This window comes from Eleginops maclovinus, chromosome 15, assembly GCF_036324505.1.
Source record: "Eleginops maclovinus isolate JMC-PN-2008 ecotype Puerto Natales chromosome 15, JC_Emac_rtc_rv5, whole genome shotgun sequence".
Lineage (NCBI taxonomy): Eukaryota > Metazoa > Chordata > Actinopteri > Perciformes > Eleginopidae > Eleginops > Eleginops maclovinus.
Genome location: NC_086363.1, coordinates 20,811,853 through 20,835,380, shown reverse-complemented (window position 1 = coordinate 20,835,380; position 23,528 = coordinate 20,811,853). Strand labels below are relative to the sequence as shown.

The window sequence follows — 23,528 nt, the reverse complement described above, 5'->3', positions numbered from 1 at the left end:
AGAGGTAAGATGTGAACCAGTCTAACGGAGTGTAGGGTGATGCCAATGGAAGATGTTCTGTTGAGGAGGGTGGTGTGACAGATGGTGTCAAAGGCTGCTCTCAGGTCGAGGAGGATGAGGATGGTGAGGAGTCCAGAATCAGCTGCCATCAGGAGGTCATTGTTGATTTTGATGAGTGCTGTTTCAGTGCTATGGAGTGGGCGGAGATGTGTGATATTGGGCAATATGAAGAACCTTTGATTGATTGGACTGATTCATCTTGTTATGAGTTTCGCGCTGAGGATCCTATGTGTTTGCTTCTCTACTAAATACGTTCCTCCAGTGTTTCCTCTGTTGTCTCCTAATCATGGACTATTTGTTATATTAATGTTCTACCCACCTCATCAGAGAGGGCAATTTGACACTTATTCAACTCAGCATTTTGTTTGTATAGTTAACCTCCTGCTGTGATCTGAGAGTGAGGCTGAGGAGAGGCACAGGACAGCTGCAGGGTCAGAGCGCTACAGGACTGAGATTTTAGGGCAGACCTGGGCATTGACGGCCCGGGCCACACACGGCCCTTTGACTGACTCTGACCGGGTAAGGTTAATTGGAAATGACAAAATAAACATATTTTCTCATTTTACCTCATGCATGGACTAAAGCTGCTTTGCTTTTATTTTGAAGTTGTTTTTTATTCAGGTACATAATGACGCAATACGTATATCAAGACATGCACATGAATGGATCGTTGTCACAAGACGACTTTAGCCTGAGAAAGGTCCGCTCATGCTAAAAAAAAAGAAAGGTAGATGCCGAATGCAGGGTTTTCAACAAAAATTGGACTGCTAAGTATTTATTTACTGAAGTCGGAGGTAAAGCCGTGTGTTTAGTTTGCGGGGAGCAGATCGCCGTGTTTAAGGACTACAATTTGAGTCGGCATTACGAGACGAAACACGCGGAGAAATACAAAAACTTGACTGATGCTGAAAGGTCGCAGACATCGAAAGCTTTGCTAGCTAAGCTACAAAAGCAGCAAGGCTTTTTTACCAAGCTTCACACATCCAGGGATGCAGCATCCAACCAGCTTTGTGATATCCCACAAAATCGCTAAAAGCAGTAAGCCATTCTCGGAGGGGGAGTTTGTCAAAGAGTACTTGGTGGACTCTGCAGCACTAGTATGCCATGAAAAAAAGAGCAAGTCCCGCTGTCCAAGCGAACCGTGACGCGAAGGATCGAGGGCATTGCGGGGAATCTGGAGCTTCAGCTGCAACATGAAGTGGCAAGTTTTGACTTGATCTCCTTGGCTTTGGAGGAGAGATGTGATGTACGCGACACAGCCCAGTTCATATTATACTCATATTTGTCCATGGGATAACGCTGGACTTCAAGATTACGCAGGAGCTGGCAGCAATGCGGTCGATGACAGGGACGACGACAGGGAGCGATCTGTTCACGGAGGTAAATGCGTGCATGGACACGCTGGGACTGAAATGGGACAGACTGGCAGGTGTCACAACAGATGTTTGTCCAAATCTTACAAGTAAAATGTTGGACTTTTGAAACGTATGCAAGATAAAGTGACTGAAGTCGACGCAGATCAGAAATTGGTATTTTTGCATTGTATTATACATCAACATGTGTTGTGCAAGTCGGTGCTAAAAATGGACCATGTTATTGATGTTGTAACTAAAATAGTAAACTTCATCAGGGCACGGGCATTGAATCACAGACAGTTTGTCGCGCTTTCGGAGGAGCATGAGACTGAGCATAGTGACATGGACTACCACACAGCTGTCAGATGGCTCAGCCTGGGCAGGGGCGCAGATAGCGTGTACGTCGTGGGGGTTCTGACGTACACAGATTCGAACGACCTTCAATCCGTCCCCCTCACTTTTATTTGGAAAAAAAAATCAGCTTTCTGTCTTTGCATAAGGCGAACCTCTCAGACAATCAAAAGACTAATTTACTGCTTTGCAACAACTCACATAAAACAGTCAGATCAAAGACGGATCTTCGTTTTCAGAGATTCTAAAAGTTATCTTTCTGGCGTTGTCTCACGCCTGGTTTCCATGGTTACCCAGAACGAGTATGACAGGCATCAGTGAGACACCTCCTAATTCAGGACCCCATAACACATGTAGGATGAGGCCAGCCAAACCTAAGAAGCAGAAAACTATTGCATCGTTTTTTTTAAAAGCATCAACTGTAAGTAAACTGTGCATTACGGTATCATATCACCTTGCATTTTTTTGGTTGTCTGTTCGGAGTAATGTCGCCGTTTAAGAAAAACTGTATGGAGTAGGCCTAGAGACAGACAGTGAGAACGTAGAGGAAGAGAAGTGCCAATTTCACAAGGGGAGGGAATCAACCTTTATGCATTTATTTATTTATTTATTATCAGTTTAATCGGCCATTGCAACTTTCTGGAGTTGTTGGGGGTCTTTTGGAAATGTGTACTTGAATCTGTGATGGTGTATCTAATGGTGTAGGCTTAGCCTAAGTTGTTACAGGTTGAATCATGAGAAAAACGAACTTTAGAGCTAGACAAATGCCACTGTAGTGGCGCTAACGTGATCATTTTAAACTATAAACAGTAATTTTAATTACTAACACTCAGTCAGATATCATGACAGATATTAACTGAAATGGACATGGTAATATTCAATCATTTAGACTGACGCAATGTGTTCAATTTAAGGTGAATCAGTGTTGGCGTTTAGCAGATCCCCATTGAACCTCCATTGAACTTGAATGACTGAGCCTGTTAGCTTGCTATCTTACCAGACACAGTACATTATTTTTTGTCCAGAATCGAACTTTGTAGGCATTACTAACCATTATAGACAAAAGTGCACTACACAAAATTACATATATTTTATTATTTTGAAGCTTATGAAAATAAAATGCTTGTAGGCTACTATGATGCTGGTTGACACACTCATTTATACAGACAGGAAGTTTGCCTCCCATAGCAACACATTATGTTGGCATACTTATAGAATCTTACAATCTCTTGTAGAGATATGCCGTCTGGGACCGGTAGCCTCTGTGGTAGCTTGTATGTCCACGTTAAGTTACTGTTAATGGTGCTAATGCCTTAAAGCAGTTATAATGTTTATAGTATATTAAAATGTTATCATGGTCCTGGCCTGCAGGTAGTTCCTGAAGATGGCAGTGAGAGAGGTGAAACTGAAAGTGATCCACCACTGGAGGGTAGCAGCAGTAGTAGTGCATTAGGCCTACAGCTGGAAGAGGCAGAAGGAAGAGAGGGAGAAGAGGGAGGGACAGAAGAAGGAGAGAGAGGAGGAGGGTCAGAAGAAGGATGGACAGGAGACGAGATGGCAAGGCCAGAGGCAGATGTAGGAAAGGGAGAGGAGGTTGACATGATTAGTACATATACGAAACCAAATCAACCTGACCCTAAATTTGTGAAAAAACAAGTGATGAAGGACCGTACTCTGTCATTCCAGAAAGCATGGTATGAAAAGCATCCCTGGCTGCATGTCAATCCTGGCATCGATGGTGTTCTGTGTTTTCAGTGCTCTAAATATTACAGAAGTGCAAAACCAGCTCAAGCCAAGAGCATAGACCCAGCTTTTGTAAACTCCGGCTTTAGAAACTGGAGAAAAGCCCTGGAAAGATTCTCCATCCACGAAAAATCAGCTGGTCACAAAGTGGCTGTCACAACAGCTGCATATGAAAGTAAACCTATAACCACACAATTGAGCAGTGCAGTCAGTGCGCAACAGGCAGAAAGCAGAGAAAGCCTGTTAAAAATAATAGGGGGTGTTATGCACCTGGCAAGGCAGGGGATGGCCTTTAGGGGGCATGAACATCATGAAGGCAACTTTAACCAGCTCCTGAAATACAAAGCTGAGGGGGATCCAGCTTTTACAAGATGGTTGTCTGGAAAGAGGGGAGTGCACACATCTTGGGATTGCCAAAATGAGATGTTAGATTTGATGAGTACATCAATCATCAGGGAAATTGCACATGAGATACAGTCCCTCCCAGTTTTACAGTATGCCATCATAATGGATGGGACAAGGGATATCTCAGGCGTGGAGCAGGAGGCCCTGTGTCTACGTTATGTTGACAAAGATTTGATGGTGCATGAAGAGTTCATTGGGTTGTATGAGACAACTTCAACAACAGGCGAAAATCTTGCCAAAATCATTTTGGATGTGCTGTTGAGATTAAATCTGCCAATATCGAGCCTTAGAGGTCAGGCATACGATGGTGCTTCAAATATGTCTGGCAAATATGCAGGCGCCCAAGCAGTCATCCAAAGAAGCCAGCCATTAGCACCATATATCCATTGTGGTGCACACTGTGTAAATTTAGTCACACAGCAAGCTTGCACAACCTCCCCTTTCATCAGAAATGCCCTTGACTGGATCCATGACCTTGGCACATTTTGTGGTCAGTCTGGCAAACTGAAAGACAAATTCAAAGCCATTGCCGCATCTGAAGGAGAAGGGCCAGTGCAGTCTATCAGGCCTTTATGTCCCACAAGGTGGACAGTACGCACACCTGCTATCCGTGCTGTTCTCGGGCAATATGGCACAGTGCTGCAATCACTCGATCAGATGTCTGCAAGCAATTCGGAATCTGCAAGTCGGGCAGAGGGCCTACATGTTAGGCTGCAACAAGGCAATGTTGTACTGGGGCTCATGCTGGCCTTAGATGTGATTAGGGAACTGGAATTGCTGAATACATCTCTCCAGAAAAGAACCCAGACAGTGGAGGGCATGGTCTCTGCAGTCTCTGTTGTCCAAGAGAGTTTAAGATCCAAAAGAAAGTCAGACCACTTTGAGGCAGTCTTTAAGGAAGCAGAGGACATGGTTGAGAAGCTGTCTCTAGAGCCCATTGCTCTACCTCGCACACAAAGGCCCCCTAAGAGGTATTCTGGGCCAGCACCTGCACACAGGCCTGCATCTGCTGTGGAGTTCCACAGAGTGGAGTTCTACCGAGTCCTGGACAAAGTAGACACACAACTTACCGACAGGTTTATGCAGCCTGGAATAGATGCACTTAAGGAATTGGAGGCCTTGCTGCTGACCCCCACTGCAAGCAATGTAGAGAGAGATGCCCAGAGAAATGCAGAGAAATACCCTGAGCTCCAGTGGGAAGATTTGAAAATCCAATTAGCTATGTTTAAGAACAAGTACAATTACAAAACCACTGCAGATGCTGCACAGCTCCTAAAAGCAATGCCTGTTGAAGTTCGTGCCCTTTTTGCGCAAGTTGAGACAGTGGTCCGATTGTTAATGGTTGTGCCTGCATCGTCTGCTGAGGCAGAGAGGAGTTTCAGTGGCTTGCGCAGGCTTAAAACATGGTTGCGGTCTACCACCACCCAAAAAAGGGTGAATGGAATGGCAGTGTGCCATATCCACCAAGAGAGGCTGGACAAACTTAATAGCAAAGACATTGCCCAACAGTATATTCAGGGCAAGGATCGGAGGAGAGAGATTTTTGGATCTTTCACTTAATCTGTTTTTGCATTTGAGGCCACTTATTGAAAACTCATGTAGAGTACTTTTTTACAAACTTATTTTTGTATATATGTAGGCTTTGCTGTTTGTGTTTGTAAGGCACAGTAAGAAGTGTTTTAATTACATTTTTGTTTTTTACAGCCTGCTCTTTTGGTGTGAATCAGTGTGCTTAAAGTCAGTTAATGTTTAAATAAAACAGTTTTTGCATACTGCATGTGGCATGCTTGGTGAGTGATTGGAAGCAGTACCAATATGCTTTATTTCTTGCAATGATGGGCAAATAAGTTTGATGGGTTATGAAGCAGAGATTCGAGAGTTTTGTGACATCCCAGAGCTCAGATTTTGCATTTGCTGTTGATGTGACTGCACTGATGAATGAACTGAAGTTCACCAAACTGCAAGGCAAGGGCCTTTTTGTTCATGAAGGCACAGGCCGGTGAAGGCTTTCATGAGAGAGATGTAGTTTCTTTCAAGCCAACTGGAGAGCAACACTCTCACTCACATGCAAACCCTGAAAGAAGTCACACCATCAGCTGATCACCTCCACAGGTACTCATCCATGTTAGGAGCATTGCATGGTGAGTTATCAAGGCGATATGAAGATCTCCGAACAATTGAGGATGAAATGTTCATGATTTCCTCTCCCTTTACCTGCAGTGCGGATAATGCACCCAGTGACGGTCAGCTGGAACTCATTGACCTGCAGTCTGATGCAGTACTGGCAGAGCACTTTAAGTCAGGATCTCTGCTGGATTTCTACTCTTCTCTCGAGGAGAACTTTCCAAACATGAGGAGACATGCTCAGAAGATGTTTGTTCTCTTTGGCGCTACCTACATGTGTGAACAAACATGTTCAACGATGAAGTTTACGAAATCACAATCCTCTCTCACTGATGATCATCTGTCAGCTGTGCTTCGCATCTCTACCTCAGACATTCAACCTGACTTTGATGCACTCGTTAAAGCCCAGCAGAGACTATATTTCTCTCACTGAACAAGAAAAAAGAACTTAAAAATACCAAATGAGGAGGTTAGACTACAAGTGTAGGCATGTAAAGGTACCAACTAGCAGTGAACTGGGGCACTTTCTTTGGAAGCCTTTTTCTCAAAATCACAGTTCAGTGACGTTCAGTGACAGTTGAATATGATGTATCTTGCTGAATGTTTGGAGTTGTTGTGATGTCTTTAGAATGCTGAAAACCTTTACACAACTTTCCAACAGTATATGAAACTCAAAATGTGTTTTGTAGTGAATGTGACTGAACATATTCACTAATATGAGTCACAAATGGTGAACAACGTTCACATTTTTACCATTTACCATTGTTTTGGAAAATTTCATTAAATAAATGACATTTTTTGTAAGGCAACCTCCCTTTTTCATTGCTTAACTATAACATATACTCTTACCAGCTTGTCAAAACAATGCTATTTACTGCTTTTTATAAAGAAATACAATTAATATTGTGCAGAATTGAGTTCAGCCTTTTGGCCCGGCCCTCCACCATATTTTTTGTTTCTCATGTTGCCCCATGGAAAAAATAATTGCCCACCCCTGCTTTAGAGGGACTTAATGTAACTTGTTAAATGTGTCGTCTGACAATAACACAAGTATTTATAGCTGTTCCACCAAACCAGAGGGGTGGCCATTAAGCCAGCTCAACACTACTATACATTTCTAGCATAACACTTTGGGGTACTCAACAATTCCAGGGTTCACTAAAGGACTCTTTGGTCTGGAGACTAGACTATAGTTGTTGAGATTCTGATGGATTGACCAACAGTGCGCTCCCTAAAGCCCTGCTGCTAGCTTGGCCATGGTTTTATGCAGGAACAGGACTACTGAAGTTGAATCATTGTGAAACCCTTTCTAGGTGTCCTGCTTCCCTCTGAAGTCCACAGGGCCTCAGTGTGCTGCAGCTGCTGGCACGCTCAGGTGAGTTTCATTTCCTCTTGCTAAAGTGCCGAGTGCTGACACTGTGTCCCTCCCTCCTGCAGGAGTCACCCTCTTTGTGGCACTTTACGACTACGAGGCACGGTCAGAAGACGACCTCAGCTTCAGGAAAGGAGAACGCTTCCAGATCATCAACAGCACGTAAGTCTGTGCAGCTGCTCATCACTCTGGCTGCTCTTCTTTGTTGCACTTAAAGGGGTAGGGGCTGCTGGGAGGGGGGAAACAGCTCATCACTTTTCAGCAGAGATAAAAGTGACAGCGTTTCAGTTTCATTATCGGGAGAATGCTAGAGGCCAACGTTTTAGCAACCTGGAACGAGTTACGTCCTACAATGTCAAAGTGGTGTATATGTTATCGGCTGATTTCAGTAATTTAAGTTGATTATGTTTTAATTTGGCCCAAAAAATAAATGGGATGGCATGTTTGTGAAGAAGGCCACCAGGACACAAAACAGAATTTTTGGGGAAAAACTGTTTAAAGTAAATAGCACTGAATAGTAAACTGAATACATGAAATGTAAAAATATATATTTGGTTTTTCAAAATAAAGTCAGTAAGAAAATTTAGATTTTTAATCATATTAACAGATCAGAAAGTAAGTTGGTGTTTGCTCTCAATTAATTGTAATTAATGCCAATATGACTCAGCATGACCTAACATATATGTAGAATAAAAAGCATAAATGATAAATAAACAAACATTAACCAAGGTTTAAATCAAGAATTATTCTAGGATATCCTAACATGCGTTATTTCCAAGGAACTTTAATCAGAAATGAAACAGAAAACACAGCTTTCTTAGATTTTTTGTCTTTATTCCATTTTCATTGATTTGGAATATTGATTCTAAAAAGGATAGCCCTGGTTCTGTATGCAGCCTGAGAGGTGGGATAGAGTGTACTAAATACATGCCCCCCCCGGCTGTATTGCTGCAGCTCTGAAATTAAAATACTCCTGCATGAGAGGTGCTAAGGTTGGTTTTAGTTACAGTGGGGCAAAAAAGTATTTAGTCAGCCACCAATTGTGCAAGTTCTCCCATTTAAAAAGATGAGAGAGGCCTGTAATTTTTATCATAGGTACACTTCAACTATGAGAGACAAAATGAGAAAAATAAATCCAGGAAATCACATTGTAGGATTTTTAATGAATTAATTGGTAAATTCCTCGGTAAAATAAGTATTTGGTCACCTACAAACAAGCAAGATTTCTGGCTCTCACAGACCTGTAACTTCTTCTTTAAGAGGCTCCTCTGTCCTCCACTCGTTACCTGTATTAATGGCACCTTTTTGAACTCGTTATCAGTATAAAAGACACCTGTCCACAACCTCAAACAGTCATACTCCAAACTCCACTATGGCCAAGACTAAAGAGCTGTCAAAGGAAACCAGAGACAAAATTGTAGACCTGCACCAGGCTGGGAAAACTGAATCTGCAATAGGTAAGCAGCTTGGTGTGAAGAAATCAACTGTGGGAGCAATTATTAGAAAATGGAAGACATACAAGACCACTGCTAATCTCCCTCGATCTGGGGCTCCACGCAAGATCTCACCCCGTGGGGTCAAAATGATCACAAGAACGGTGAGCAAAAATCCCAGAACCACACGGGGGGACCTAGTGAATGACCTGCAGAGAGCTGGGACCAAAGTAACAGAGGCTACCATCAGTAACACACTACGCCGCCAGGGACTTAAATCCTGCAGTTCCAGACGTGTCCCCCTGCTTAAGCCAGTACATGTCCAGGCCCGTCTGAAGTTTGCTAGAGGGCATTTGGATGATCCAGAAGAGGATTGGGAGAATGTCATATGGTCAGATGAAACCAAAATAGAACTTTTTGGTAAAAACTCAACTCGTCGTGTTTGGAGGAGAAAGAATGCAGAGTTGCATCCAAAGAACATCATACCTACTGTGAAGCATGGGGGTGGAAACATCATGCTTTGGGGCTGTTTTTCTGCAAAGGGACCAGGACGACTGATCCGTGTAAAGGAAAGAATGAATGGGGCCATGTATCGTGAGATTTTGAGTGAAAACCTCCTTCCATCAGCAAGGGCACTGAAGATGAAGCGTGGCTGGGTCTATCAGCATGACAATGATCCCAAACACAACGCCAGGGCAATGAAGGAGTGGCTTCGTAAGAAGCATTTCAAGGTCCTGGAGTGGCCTAGCCAGTCTCCAGATCTCAACCCCATAGAAAATCTTTGGAGGGAGTTGAAAGTCCGTGTTGCCCAGCGACAGCCCCAAAACATCACTGCTTTAGAGGAGATCTGCATGGAGGAATGGGCCAAAATACCAGCAACAGTGTGTCAAAACCTTGTGAAGACTTACAGAAAACGTTTGACCTTTGTCATTGCCAACAAAGGGTATATAACAAAGTATTGAGATGAACTTTTGTTATTGACCAAATACTTATTTTCCACAATAATTTGAAAATAAATTCATTAAAAATCCTACAATGTGATTTCCTGGATTTTTTTTCTCATTTTGTCTCTCATAGTTGAGGTATACCTATGATAAAAATTACAGGCCTCTCTCATCTTTTTAAATGGGAGAACTTGCGCAATTGGTGGCTGACTAAATACTTTTTTGCCCCACTGTAAATGGATGTTTACCTCTAAACACACAGTGCTTTCACACAGAGTCTCAGATAAAAAAAGGTTCACGCTAAATTCAGATGACCCATCTCCTACTGCACAAGGCTGCATGATCACCTTTTGCCCAGCCGGGGCCTTCCTCCTCACCACACCCGTCTACTTCCTGTCCCAGCCAGTGGCACATTCCTCCCCACACCTCCCTGCTGGGCCTCAGCCACAGCAGGAACACACTATCATTACAGCAAAGACTTCCTCCTCCTCCTCCTTCTCCTCCTCCTGCATCTTCTCCCCTCCTCCCTCTCCCACTTCCACCTCCTGCCAAGGCCTCTCTGCCTCTTCCAGCCAGGCACACTGCCCCCTGCTGGACCCAGGTGGTAGAGCCCATCAGCTGGCAGGAAGTGAGTGACAGATGCAGGGCCACTAGAGAGCCTCTTTGTTTGTGATGGCATCCTCCAGGAAACAGGTCTCCATCCCTCATGTTTAAGATGCCCTGCATTCAGCTCAGGCTGCTAGTAACTGCTGCACGCATGTTTTGTGAATCTGTGAGACATAATCAGGAAACAGCTCCTGAGTTTTAGTCTTGGGTGTTTGTAAATGAATTGTCATTGTAGGGATTGCAGGCTGTTAGTAAACAGTGTTCGTCCTGTCAGTCATCCGTCCTGTGTTTAGTTATTCTCTGCTCAGCATTCAGGGGGGGGTGGGGTGTTAGACAGGAGGGAGGCTCTCTGTTTACTCTGGTTGTTTTTCTCTGTGTTTTTGTGGCAGAGCAGATTTGATTTTAGGAGGGGACAAAAGAGGCAGCGGGACAGACTGAGGCCGCCGCGCCCATGGGTTTATGTCTCGGCTCCACGCAGACAAACATACCAATACATCTCAGTCCACACACACACTCTCTCGCTGCTGCATACTCTTCTCTCTTCAAGAAAGCCAGTTGTAGAGAGTCCCCCCCTCCTGAGGGATCCTCCATGAACAAAGGGGGACAAGCCTGTTTCTGCCTGGGATTTGCTACCCAGGCGCTCCCCCATCATGACTTTATTCAGCATAAATAAACAGCACCCCTCCTCTCCTCCCCCATCCTTCATTCTCTCTATGTTTTTAGCAGCCCTCTCACACATCCAAATAACTTTCCTCCTGGAGCGTTAGGGATGTGACAGAGACACACACGAGGGGGTACATGAGTCACAGAGGAATGTCAGAGCAGGGATGTTATTTTGCGTTAATGTGTAAACATCAGTAAAGATGGTACACCACAACTGCTAGCTGTCCCTAAAGGCAGCAGGACACTGAGGCATGTGAAGAAAGGGGGTAAATAAGGAGAGGAATAAAGACAAGTACAGATGTTTGTAGGACTGCGATAACACATACATGGATCACACAAGGGACACTCTACTGTCTTTCACTGTGGAAACAGTGTTCAGAAATACCATATCTGTTTGAAGGCTTTCCTCCTCTCAGCTGGAAAGGACACAATTCACAAACTAATGGTCTGCACATTATAAGGACTCATAGTTCATTACCCTTTTCCTGTTTTAAATCAGTCAATAATCCATATTGTGGCAGGTGATGGATGAACTTCCATGTATTTTTGATGTTGAGAAGGTTTGTGAGGCTGAATCTTTGCTTTAAGATGGAGATGTGAGGGTCTTTTGGAATGGTGTGTGAAAATATAAAAGGATGAAAAGGGGGAACAGTGAGAAATGGGAGGTGAGTATTTGCGAGAGTCTGAGGCAACCTGAGGGCGGGATGGGCCCAAAGAGAGCTGCTGGTTAGAGAGGAAGAGACAGACGGTGGACATCAGAGAGACACTAATGGCTGTGAGATGCTTCTCCCCTTTTTCCCCTTTGAGACATTTAGCTGTTACCCATTTCTAAAAGCAGCTAACTTCAGTTTATTGTCTCAGCACTCGAGTGCAGATGCTGAAACAACATTATCAACAATAAAAAACATTGTTAGTGTGTTTAATTTAAGTTATATTTTGTTTAAATAGCGGGACATTTTGGGATTTATGATGTGGTTAACCTAGCTTAGCATGTGGACAGCGAGCCTGAGGCCAAATTAAATGTTCAAAAAGGATAGAAATAGTCCAATAAACTTAAATATAACCTGTTCATAGTATCCATTCATCTGTTCTCTATAACGTTCCACTGTGTTGAGTGTTATGATTGCTGTGCTTTGTGTGAGAGCTGATGTAGTGCAGAGCTGCTGTCAGGACAGCTTTAGCTTAGCTTAGCATAAAGACAGGAAGCATGGCTCGGTCCAAAGTGATAAATATGTCGACCAACACCACAGATTACTCCTCATGTTGTTCCTGGTGAATTTAGAGGGAGGTTGTATACCTCTTAATGAACCAGAATTATATGAGTCCCACTAGCTGTTTCCCTTTGCTCCCAGTCTTCATGCTATGCTAGGCTACACCTCTGGACAGCAGCTCTGCATTTACCACACAGTTATTTTTTGTAAAATGTTAAGTGTTGTTTGACATTTTTTCGATTTAACAAAACGATGTAGGGGTCAAATAATTGGACAATATAACTAAATGAGATAAATGAGTGACTTCAGGTACTGCTGCTGGCTGTGTGCGATACCCCACTATACATTCAGTACAGTTGATTTGATTTGTTGAATGTCATTGATGTTGTCTGCTGATAGTAGATATACAGTGTATTATTGTTCTTCTTTTAATGCTCTCTTATCCCTCTCTCTCTCTTTCAGTGAAGGGGACTGGTGGGATGCTCGCTCGCTCACCAGCGGGGGCAGCGGCTACATTCCCAGTAACTACGTGGCTCCGGTGGACTCCATCCAGGCTGAGGAGTGAGTAGTGTGTCCATGTGTGTGTTTGAATGCTCCCCAGAGAACCACAGTACCCTGATCCAGGACTTGTTGTGCTAGTGGTACCAGTCAGTCAGAAGGCTCCATTCCGCCTGCAGGGGGCGCGTGTATCCTGGCCTGATGAAAATGCGTTTCTGCCACACTATGAAGGGAAGGATTTAGAGTTTTTAGCCAGAATTTTGCTGGTGGGGTCACTTTTTTAAAAATGTGCGAGAATTTAACTCTCACATACGATGATGTGTGATATGTTTCTTTAGCCGGAATAATGTTTTGAATGAGGATTAATTTAGTTTACTCTGAGGCAGTCTCATTAGGGTCGCTCAGACTGAAGGTGTGGGTGCAGCTTATCTACACGGAGCAATTCCTCTGTGAAATACACGTTTGTGTCACACTGCTCACGTTTCCTGTGTTTTTTCCTCTCACCGTAGTCTCAGTGAAACACTTTGAAGGTTAAGGTTAAAGAAGTTTAACCTTCACTTTTTCATGATCTCTTTCAGTATTTTCAGTCGCAGTGAGCAACATGTCTGCTATAATAAGGGAAGTTGAAGATTTGTACTCCTGAATAAACAATACGTGAGCACAGATCTGCAGGGACATGGCAGCAGGATGTGAACTAGTCCCAGTATACCACAGGCAGACCTGCAGGTGACATGACACCCTGCGACCAATGTAACTCAATACATAATCATAACAGAGCAACGTTTAATGTGACAGGCATGTTAATGAGTTATGAAGAAGCAGGGAGCAGGAAAAACTTCTCCTATATCTTTTCAGAGATAGCAGATTTATTTTTCGGGTGTTTTCCTCTTGGCCTCCAGGTAACATGTATTGCTTTAAGTCTTCATGACCGCAGTGGCTTCAGAAGGATTATCTGGAGTGTTCTCACAATGACCCGATGAAGGCTGAAGCAAAGGGAACTTTCCTGCACTCAATTCTACAGCTTCTCAATCTGCTGATGGGTTACCATGGTTTCTCCTCTCATTGCAGCTGGTACTTTGGTAAATTGGGGCGTAAGGATGCAGAGAGGCAGCTGCTGTCCACTGGCAACCCTCGAGGAACCTATCTGATCCGGGAGAGTGAAACCACAAAGGGTGATCCCCCTGACACTTTTAACCTGCGTCACTCAGATATTCCCTGATTTAAATCTCAGCCAAGTTCCTGATGCTGAGTCTGTGAACTGTGTCGTCCCTCCCCCCAGGTGCCTTCTCCTTGTCCATACGGGACTGGGACGATATGAAAGGGGACCATGTCAAGCATTATAAGATCCGAAAGCTGGACAGTGGCGGTTACTACATCACCACCAGGGCTCAGTTTGACATGCTGCAGCAGCTGGTTCAGCACTACTCAGGTACATCCCTGTCCATGACATCCACTCTGACCCCCATGGGAACCTCAGGACATGTTTAGGTTGATTTTATCTAAGCAACACCACATAATATAGTACTACTATTCATGTAATCCAGTTAGTTTATTACTTTTACTGAGTGGGATACCTTTTTATCAAAGGACATTTTCTGATTAATGTATTTATTGTGGTTATTGTAAGGACATATTCCAGCTCATGTATTCTACTTTAATTAAGAACCTACCTTTGTCATCTTTAGGATTTATTCTGATTGATTTGCATTCTTGGCAGTAGCAGAGAGAATATGCAGTAAATACAGTCATAAAGGACAAGTAGCTATAGTAAATATACAGACATCGTTCCTGAAAAGAAACCACAAAGCCTTAAAGCTTATGATCTACAGCTCCGAAGAAAATGTAGATCATAAAAATCTTTATCTCTACATGTATGGCCATTCCAGTGTCTGTTGAATAACAACACAGAGAAATGTTGTCAGTAGTTTAGAATATAATTTTGAGAAAATCATTTAACTCAAAGACATAGTAAAATAGTAAAACCAGAGAAACTGATCATGCTGCGGTGGCCTCTTCATTTTTTCCAGAACTGTATATATGTGATTTCCAAAAAGTAATTGCCTAGCCGCTTCTGACCTGCAGCACTGAGACAGGACAGTTTGGATCCTCTGAGGTCTGCAGTTTGGCACATGAAGCATTACATAGCCCACACTCCATTTAAGAGGGGAAACACACAGATGTTGCCATGGAGACCTAATTTAGGATGGATACAGAGCCTTGGTCCCTCTTGCACCAGCAACGTCAAAGGCCGCTGTCCTTCTCCTTGGATTGATCCAGAATGCATTAAGCAGACAATCGTCATTGCATCTGCTCTGAATGAGAGATGGCTCTTAACCTGAGGCGCTAGAAAGAAATGCAAAGCTAGTGTATATCACATTATTTCCACCTACTACCGTGCACGCTTCTTTATTCATTATAAAGCATATTCATATGTTGCTTCAGCACATAGAGTAGTGAACCAGAAACATAATGATTGCATTGTTCCAACTGGAGCAGAGGGAGGTACAGTTTGCATCACATTCAGGATCTGCATCTGTGCCGCTGACACACACATGTGATAGTCAGATCTACAGGATGAGACCATTATGTTCTTCAGTTGTCCTCATGTAATCTGTGGTTCTCCTCTCTCTTCAGTTTGTTCCCTTTGTTCCTCTGTCTCTCGGGGTAACCATGATGTGTATCTGAGTCTGCTTATCACCCTCTTCCTCTGATATTTTTCCTGTCTCTAATTCTCTAATTAGCACATTGACATATTGATATTTACACCTTCAAACCAACACCCTGGATTCTCTGTGTGTTTGCCACATTATCCCTAACCTTCTACATTACGGGTCATCTATCTCCTTTATAGAAGACATATGGAGCGGACGACATATCTTCAAATAACCGTGACTCTTTTCAGGGCTTGTGCTTCTATTGCTTTCTGCTTCCCTCTATCATCATGTGTGTAAAGACATCAGATGAACGGATCAACATCACATCACATTTAAAGTGAGAGTAGGTAGCGTTTGAGAAGAGAAAAAACACCTGTTCATTATTCTGAGAGTAATGGATGAGGTCGATAACTGAGGGCACAGGATTCATATTTAAAGCTGCCTTTCTAGGAAAAGCTGCCGTTCTGATTTGTGGAGTGTGGATGCGGTCCACATATTGACGGCTTTTCTGACCGCAGAATGAACAGCTGTATGGACGTGTGAGCAGCCAGATGGGCTCTGATGGCAGAGTTGCAGGTTTAACCCCCCCCCACAGGAGAGACAGCCTTTATCTGGTCTTTACTGCCACGTGCAAACAACCTGCTTATCACTGGCAGCAGGCAGGAAGGGGGGGGGGGTCACTTTGTCCGTGCAATATTAAACAGGAGGGGGGTCTCACTAGATATCAGGATGAAAGCACAAACGGAAACTCTCCCCTAATCCACCGGCTTAATCAATCACTAGCAAACATGAGCGCTTCCTCCAGAGGGAGAGCTGTTTGAGTTCAGGACGCAGCAGATAAAGTGACCAGCACACAGCCGGGATCGACATGAAGCATCTGGAGCGGCACTCTGCCAACAAGCCGCTCCTTAATGCCTCCCACTGTGTTTAACCACAGCTCTACATGCACATTTCCAAGGGAACCTTCACAGAAATGACTGCCATTATCGTAAAGTCAATGCGAGTCGTAGATGTCATTAGCCATAGAGACTTGTCGTGTGACCCACAGACACACTGCTGCTCAGGCTCTTCAGCTTTATCTGAAGGGGGAGAAACGTTTACTGGATATTCCTCCAGGCTACAAGAAGTACAAGGGAGAAAAGTCATATTTTTTTAAAACCCGTTATCAATACATGTAATTCCAAAGCTACATCTGGCTTTATTGGTTTATTTAAGTGGTGACAAATATCCCCCAACCTGTTCTGTCTGGCCTTACAGATGCTACAAGAACCAAAATGAGGCACAACATGATATACAGCTCTGGAAAAAATTAATAGACCACTCCACATGTTTCTTAAATCTTTATCTCTACATGTATGGCAGCCATTCCAGTGTCTGTTGAATTCTAACAGAGAGAAATGTTGTCAGTAGTTTATAGAACACAATAAAAAAAAACTCAAAGACATACCTATAAATAATAAAACCAGAGAAAATGATAATGCTGAAGTGGTCTCTTCATTTTTTCCGTGGCTGTATATATACCCACAAACATAAAGAGAGAAGGATTCAGCTTTAACTTTAGTGTGAGGATCCAGATTCATCATTACCCCTATCACACAGGATAATGCAGCTACAATTGATTTAATAGAAGACTATATTATGAGTGCATATGATTTAAGGACCTTCATCCTCAACATGTTGAAAGGAATTTATCCAAAAGGTCCAAACGTGCCTGATCCTATTTCCTGCAAATGCAACTCAAGAATGCTTAGCTCCCTTCAGAATGCCGGGGTTCATGCTCCCAGTTTGTAATGCAGGCTTCCCATCAGATATTTGAAGACTCCAAGACTAAAAACCATGAGATCATGAAACATGTGGCCACAGAGACAGCCCCCTGACTCGTGGTTATAACTCCTGTTAGTGTGTGTGTTGAGGTGTGTGTGAGGCAGATGCCTGCTGGAGCCCTGACCTGGAGGCAGGCTGATTTCCACCTTTCCTGTTCACTTCTGTTTCTGGTGTTGCTTTAAGCCCCCACCACCCACCCCCCCTCTCTCTGCTAACTCTCTCCACATCTGTGTGTGTTCTCCTGCGTGCGTGGCTGTGCGCCGTGCAGACCGGGCCGCCGGGCTCTGCTGCCGCTTGGTGGTCCCCTGCCACAAAGGGATGCCACGCCTCGCCGACCTGTCCGTTAAAACAAAGGACGTGTGGGAGATCCCGCGGGAGTCGCTGCAGCTCATCAAGCGCCTTGGCAACGGGCAGTTTGGGGAGGTCTGGATGGGTACGGATCCAGTCGCCTCCGGAAGAAGAGGCCACATGGAAGGGGCCACACTGAGCAACAGAGACACCAGACACCTCTCAGGGAGGGGGTCAAATGAGAACATTGGGCAGGAGGTTTAGACAATTCTCTGTTTCCAGCTAAATTCAACTGGCTTCTGACCCCTCCCTGAAAACGTCCAGTGTGTCAGGAGGCTCTGCTCCCACAGTGTGGAGATGGCTCCCTTCCATGTCCCTCTCTGCATGCTCCCCTCCCCATTAGTTAACCCTGTGTGCCTTCCCTTCCCTCCCCATGTAGAGAGTGCGGATGGTTTGTGCTTTAATTTAACGGGCGTGTGTGTGAACTACATCCCCGACACTGTGGGCTTGAGTCATGATGCCTGGGAGATCAGCAGAGACACTCTTGAGTTGGAATTAAAGCTGGGCACCGGCTGCTTTGCTGATGTGTTTTACGGTAAGAAACACCCCCCCCCCCGGGGCCAAATGGGAATAAATGTGAAGACATTCTTTTATCCTTTTACCCGCAATCTGTAATGTGCCAAGAATTGCAATTTATTTTGCTCTTTGGAGTGAGAGGAACAGTTTCCTCATTCCTCTCCAGCTCTCAGCACGGTTAGAGTTCCTCTTTAAAACATAATCCATACCTAAGCCTTTCGAAAGACATTAGTAATGGATTGAGTACAGCCTTACGTGCAGTACGACACTGATGTACTAAATAATCTCACTATTTATTTACCTGTTTACATATTAGCCAGTGTAGGCTTCCATAGTGCAGAACAACAGGCTGTGCTTTCTTATCATACTCACGCTCGACAGAGTAGGGCTCCTCACCCCCATCCAGCAGCTGACCATCACACACTCTCCTCCCCCCAACACCACTGCATCACTAAATAACCCTATGTGATTTATGGACTTCATTTTATCTGAAAGCATGCACATGTAGAGTGAATGTCTCCCCTCAGGTCTCTCTAATAGTCCCTCATGCAGTCCTGGCACAGAATGAGATGAGTGGAGCACGACGTTATGGACTGATTACAGTTACTATGCATGCCCTGACACAGCACAAGCAGGGGGGGAACAGCCATGCTGTCTTACAGTAACTGGCGTGCACCCAGTGAGAGGCTTACAGGCTGGCCTTTGTTAATCGTCCTGTGAGAGATAATATACCCTGCTGTACCCTCTCTAACAGCCATATTAGACCAAGGTCCACTCCTACTCTCATATCCATTTGATTATCCTTCAGAAGCACTCTGCACCAGAGTCACACAGAGGGGGACAAGTACTCAGGTCTTGTACTTGAGTAAAAGTAGAAGTACTCAGGTCTTGTACTTGAGTAAAAGTAGAAGTACTCAGGTCTTGTACTTCAGTAAATGTAGAAGTACTCAGGTCTTGTACTTCAGTAAAAGTAGAAGTACTCAGATCTTGTACTTGAGTAAAAGTAGAAGTACTCAGATCTTGTACTTGGAGTAAAGTAGAAGTACTCAGATCTTGCACTTGAGTAAAGTAGAAGTACTCAGATCTTGTACTTGAGTAAAGTAGAAATACTCAGATCTTGTACTTGGGTAAAAGTAGAAGTACTCAGATCTTGTACTTGAGTAAAGTAGAAGTACTCAGATCTTGTACTTGGAGTAAAAGTAGAAGTACTCAGATCTTGTACTTGGAGTAAAAGTAGAAGTACTCAGATCTTGCACTTGGAGTAAAAGTAGAAGTACTCAGATCTTGTACTTGAGTAAAGTAGAAGTACTCAGATCTTGTACTTGGGTAAAAGTAGAAGTACTCAGATCTTGTACTTGAGTAAAGTAGAAGTACCAGAGTGTAGGAATACTCTGTCACAGTAAAAGTATTCTAAATGTTCCTCCAGTGAAAGTAGAAAGTACTCTCATCTAAATGTACTTAAAGTAGCGACAGTAAAAGTAGTCATTGTTTGATTGGTCCATTTCAGAATAATATCTCTGATATGTTTTATAATGATTGATCATTAAAGTGTTCTCAGAGCTGGTAAAGGTGCAGCTAGTTTGAATGGCTTTGTATACTGCAGGGTAGCTGCTGGATTTACTGCAGGTGAACTAAAGTCTGATTTAAGGGCTGGTTATATTTACCATCATTAATCCAGATCTGTAAAGTAACTGAAGGGATTACATACATGTAGTGGAGTAAAAGTACAAAGTAGCATAAAATGCAAATAGTCAAGTCCACCAACATTTAACTAGTAAGTGAGCTTAGTTACTTTGGAGTCGCTGAAGGGACAGACAAGCTGCTTCTCTTGCCGTCTCCTGATCTCATTCTGTACAGCCTGTTTAACTCCTGCCCCCCCCCCCCTCTCAACCCTCTTCCCCAGTGGGACAGCGAGTCTGAACGTGTGACTGTGATGATGTGATCTGAATGTGAATCAGTGTTCCCCCTGTACTGATGGCAGTGTGTGTGGTGTGCAGGAACATGGAACGGCACCACCAAAGTGGCGGTGAAGACCCTGAAGCCCGGCACTATGTCCCCCGAGTCCTTCCTGGAGGAGGCTCAGATCATGAAGAAGCTGCGCCACGACAAGCTGGTGCAGCTGTATGCCGTGGTGTCAGAGGAGCCCATCTACATCGTCACAGAGTACATGGGCCAAGGTAGACACACACACACACACACACACACACACACACACACACACACACACACACACACACACACACACACACACACACACACACACACACAGACATACACAGCCATGATTACGGATCATAAATGAAGTTAATTTTATCCAACAGAACTATAGAAAGTCGTATTAAAATATTAACAGTTGTTATACCATTATACAGAAACGTTTGTGCAGACGTCACATCTCTTTCATCCCAGCTGGTGCTGCTCAGCACGGGGGCCGATACTGGTTGACCTTTTTGCTCTCTGTCTGGCTCTATTGACGTGAACGATCCAGGCTAATGGAACACTTTAGCCTCACTCGGCCTCATTCCATGTTTGCCAGGGCGTTGTGTATCTTGCTCATGGACACAGACGGAGAGGGAGAGACGACTGAAAATAACAAATTCTGACAAATGGTAGCTCTACGCAACAAAGAGGCATACATTCCTCTCCAGAGCTGGTGCTTTGTGAGTCAGCCCGTGCTGATGTTGAGGATCTCTAAATTTCACTTCAATTTCTGACTGAATAATAGTAGCTCTAAAGCCTCAAAGAGACTGAAGATGATTAAGGCCTTCTCAACAATCCTCCAAAACACGGGCACACGCATCAAACATGAGAGATCACACACTGGGACTCTGCCACATCTGGGTCCGCTCATTAACTGAAGAGGAGAAAGTGTTTTCCCATCCTGCGCTCCTCCTTTCACTCTGACTGATGCCTGTCGATGATAGAAGTGAACAGACTAATGAAAAGTTCATTCAGCTGAACATAACTGCTTGTGGTTGGTCATTCCTGTGGAGGCCAGGGTCCATAGGGCTGCAGTGATTGGTAGATGGCTCTCTGAGTGTGTGTGTTGTGTTTCTGTGTGCTGTAGGAAGTCTACTGGAGTTCTTGAAGGACGGAGAGGGACGGGGGCTGAAGCTGCCCAACCTGGTGGACATGGCAGCACAGGTATAGCTCTGTCAGACACCGCTCTGCTTCTGCTGCGTGGAAGCTGGAGTAGAACTATCATTTCATATCAGAATCAGGTTTATTACGTAGGTTTACACTTACGAGGAATGTGCCTTGGTGTACATGGTGCATACATAAACACAGTAGGATTAAAAGTTAGATAACAACCAATTTAAAACTATTAACATTGATTTATTTGGGGGATTTATTTACTGATTTATTATTATTTATTTATTTTCTCTCATTGCATGTGTGGAGAATGTGCTCTGTGTAAAAAAGGGGGTACATATTGCTATCATGCCCCTTCTTGTGTTACCCTGTGAAACTCAATAAATATATATATTTTTTTATAAGAAAAGCTATTATACATTTAGATATATAAAATGATTCACATGCAATCTGGATAAACCACAAAGTGATGTACAGTATACTTTGACACATTATTAAGAATAATACAATGAAATGTGTGTTATTATGGAATGCACTGGTTTCCTGCCAACAAAAGATTTCAGAAAGTCAAACTTAAAACCCATTTAGTAACTTCAGATTACACATTGGTTTGTCATTTTTGCTTCAAAATAACTGAAATGGTTAAGTTATTACCAATATAGCTGTTGATTGAACAGCATTTTTTAGGTGGCAGGTTAAGAAAAATACATCTGGGTTAACAGGGCAGTCACACAAAGAGGTCAATCAGCTGCTCTATCGATCCAACAGGACAAACATCGACCCCTCCCTAATAGATCACCTGTGATATGAAACCTTCCGATTTTAATTTACCCCTCCCAGATGTTCTTTTCTACTCTGTGTTTAATAGAACTATGTCCCAGTGAGCTACCATTAAGCACTATGGGTAGAGGAGGCTTGTTCCCAACACACCTGCTCTGCACACTCACTTTCACACAGATGTTGGACTAACATTCTTCCCTGCCAGCTAATATGTATCAATACTTAAACCTTCTGGAAGTATTCAATATTTAGAAAAAGCAAGAGGTGGAAGAAAGCTTCAGGTTTATTTATTTGCTTGCAAAATTGTACTCTTGTACAACTCTTGTGTTCCCGATGGCATGGCCAACGGTGTATGAATGTGTGTGAAAGGTAGTTCCCCAGGGCAAAAGTGTACTGCTCTGTATGAATGGGTGTGAATGGGGTGAATGACATGTAGTATGTAAAGCGCTTTGAGGGGTCGAAAAGACTGGATAAAGCGCTATATAAGTACAAGTCCATTTACCATTTACTCAAGTAAAACTAAAAAAGTACTTGCATCAAAATGAAGGTATTATGATGTTTTAGTTCATTTAGATTTTGTATTAATCTAAATCTGCAAAGTAGCTAGTAGCTATAGCGTTAAATAAATGTGGTGGAGTAAAAGTACAAAATTTGCCTACAAAATGTAGTTGTGGAAAAGTATAAAGTAGCATGAAATGAATATACTCAATTAAGGAACCTAAACGTTCTACTTAAGTACAGTACTTAAGTGAAAGTTCTTGGTGTGTGCTGTGCTGCAGGTGGCTGCTGGCATGGCGTACATCGAGAGGATGAACTACATCCACAGAGACCTGCGCTCCGCCAACATCCTGGTGGGAGACAACCTGGTGTGCAAGATTGCTGACTTCGGCCTGGCCCGACTCATCGAAGACAACGAATACACCGCCCGGCAAGGTGGGGCTTCCTCTCCCACACACACAGTGTTCATGCTCACACACACACACACACATTCACATACATACAGAGCCAGTGAGCAGGAAAATGAAAACACGTTCTGACACACAGTTGCTTCCAACGATGCACACATGATTGTGAATGACTGACTGTCTGCAGACTTCCTGACTGTAGACTAGAGTCACCCTGTGCAGGACAGCAGGACCCTAAGTGGGGGGACAGTATTAGGAAGAACTGTGTGTAGACACACATGTGAATGCTCTGGATGTGACAGAGATGTGTTGCTGTGTGAGAGGTCAGGAGGATCCACTGAAGCTAATCTGATGTCTGCTCTCCTTCAGGGGCAAAGTTTCCCATCAAGTGGACGGCCCCTGAGGCGGCTCTGTACGGGAAGTTCACCATCAAGTCCGACGTGTGGTCCTTCGGCATCCTGCTGACGGAGCTGGTCACCAAGGGTCGGGTGCCTTACCCAGGTGAGGGGGGTGGGGCTTCACATTTGGGACATCTAGATAAAGTGACCTGTGCAAAACACACACCTGGCAGATGCTATGACAACAGGATCCCCTGCTGTTTACAGAAGTCAACCTTTCCTGCCTGAATGTGGGTTCACCTTAG

General features: G+C 43.8%; 1 protein-coding gene across 4 annotated transcripts in view; it reads left to right on the top strand.

Moving 5' to 3' along the window:
- The window catches only part of fynb (FYN proto-oncogene, Src family tyrosine kinase b), a 78,991-nt gene that overhangs the window by 53,567 nt on the left and 1,896 nt on the right, over positions 1–23,528 (top strand). For 3 of the 4 annotated variants that reach the window (XM_063902519.1, XM_063902521.1, XM_063902520.1), the window contains 9 exons: positions 7,476–7,572; positions 12,730–12,828; positions 13,834–13,937; positions 14,045–14,194; positions 17,512–17,676; positions 20,105–20,284; positions 21,175–21,251; positions 22,760–22,913; positions 23,255–23,386. In XM_063902519.1, the coding sequence (XP_063758589.1) occupies positions 7,476–7,572; positions 12,730–12,828; positions 13,834–13,937; positions 14,045–14,194; positions 17,512–17,676; positions 20,105–20,284; positions 21,175–21,251; positions 22,760–22,913; positions 23,255–23,386 (1,158 nt within the window). Of the gene's footprint in view, positions 1–7,475; positions 7,573–12,729; positions 12,829–13,833; positions 13,938–14,044; positions 14,195–17,511; positions 17,677–17,970; positions 18,127–20,104; positions 20,285–21,174; positions 21,252–22,759; positions 22,914–23,254; positions 23,387–23,528 lie in introns of all 4 variants that reach the window. The other variant, XM_063902522.1, reaches the window with a different exon arrangement.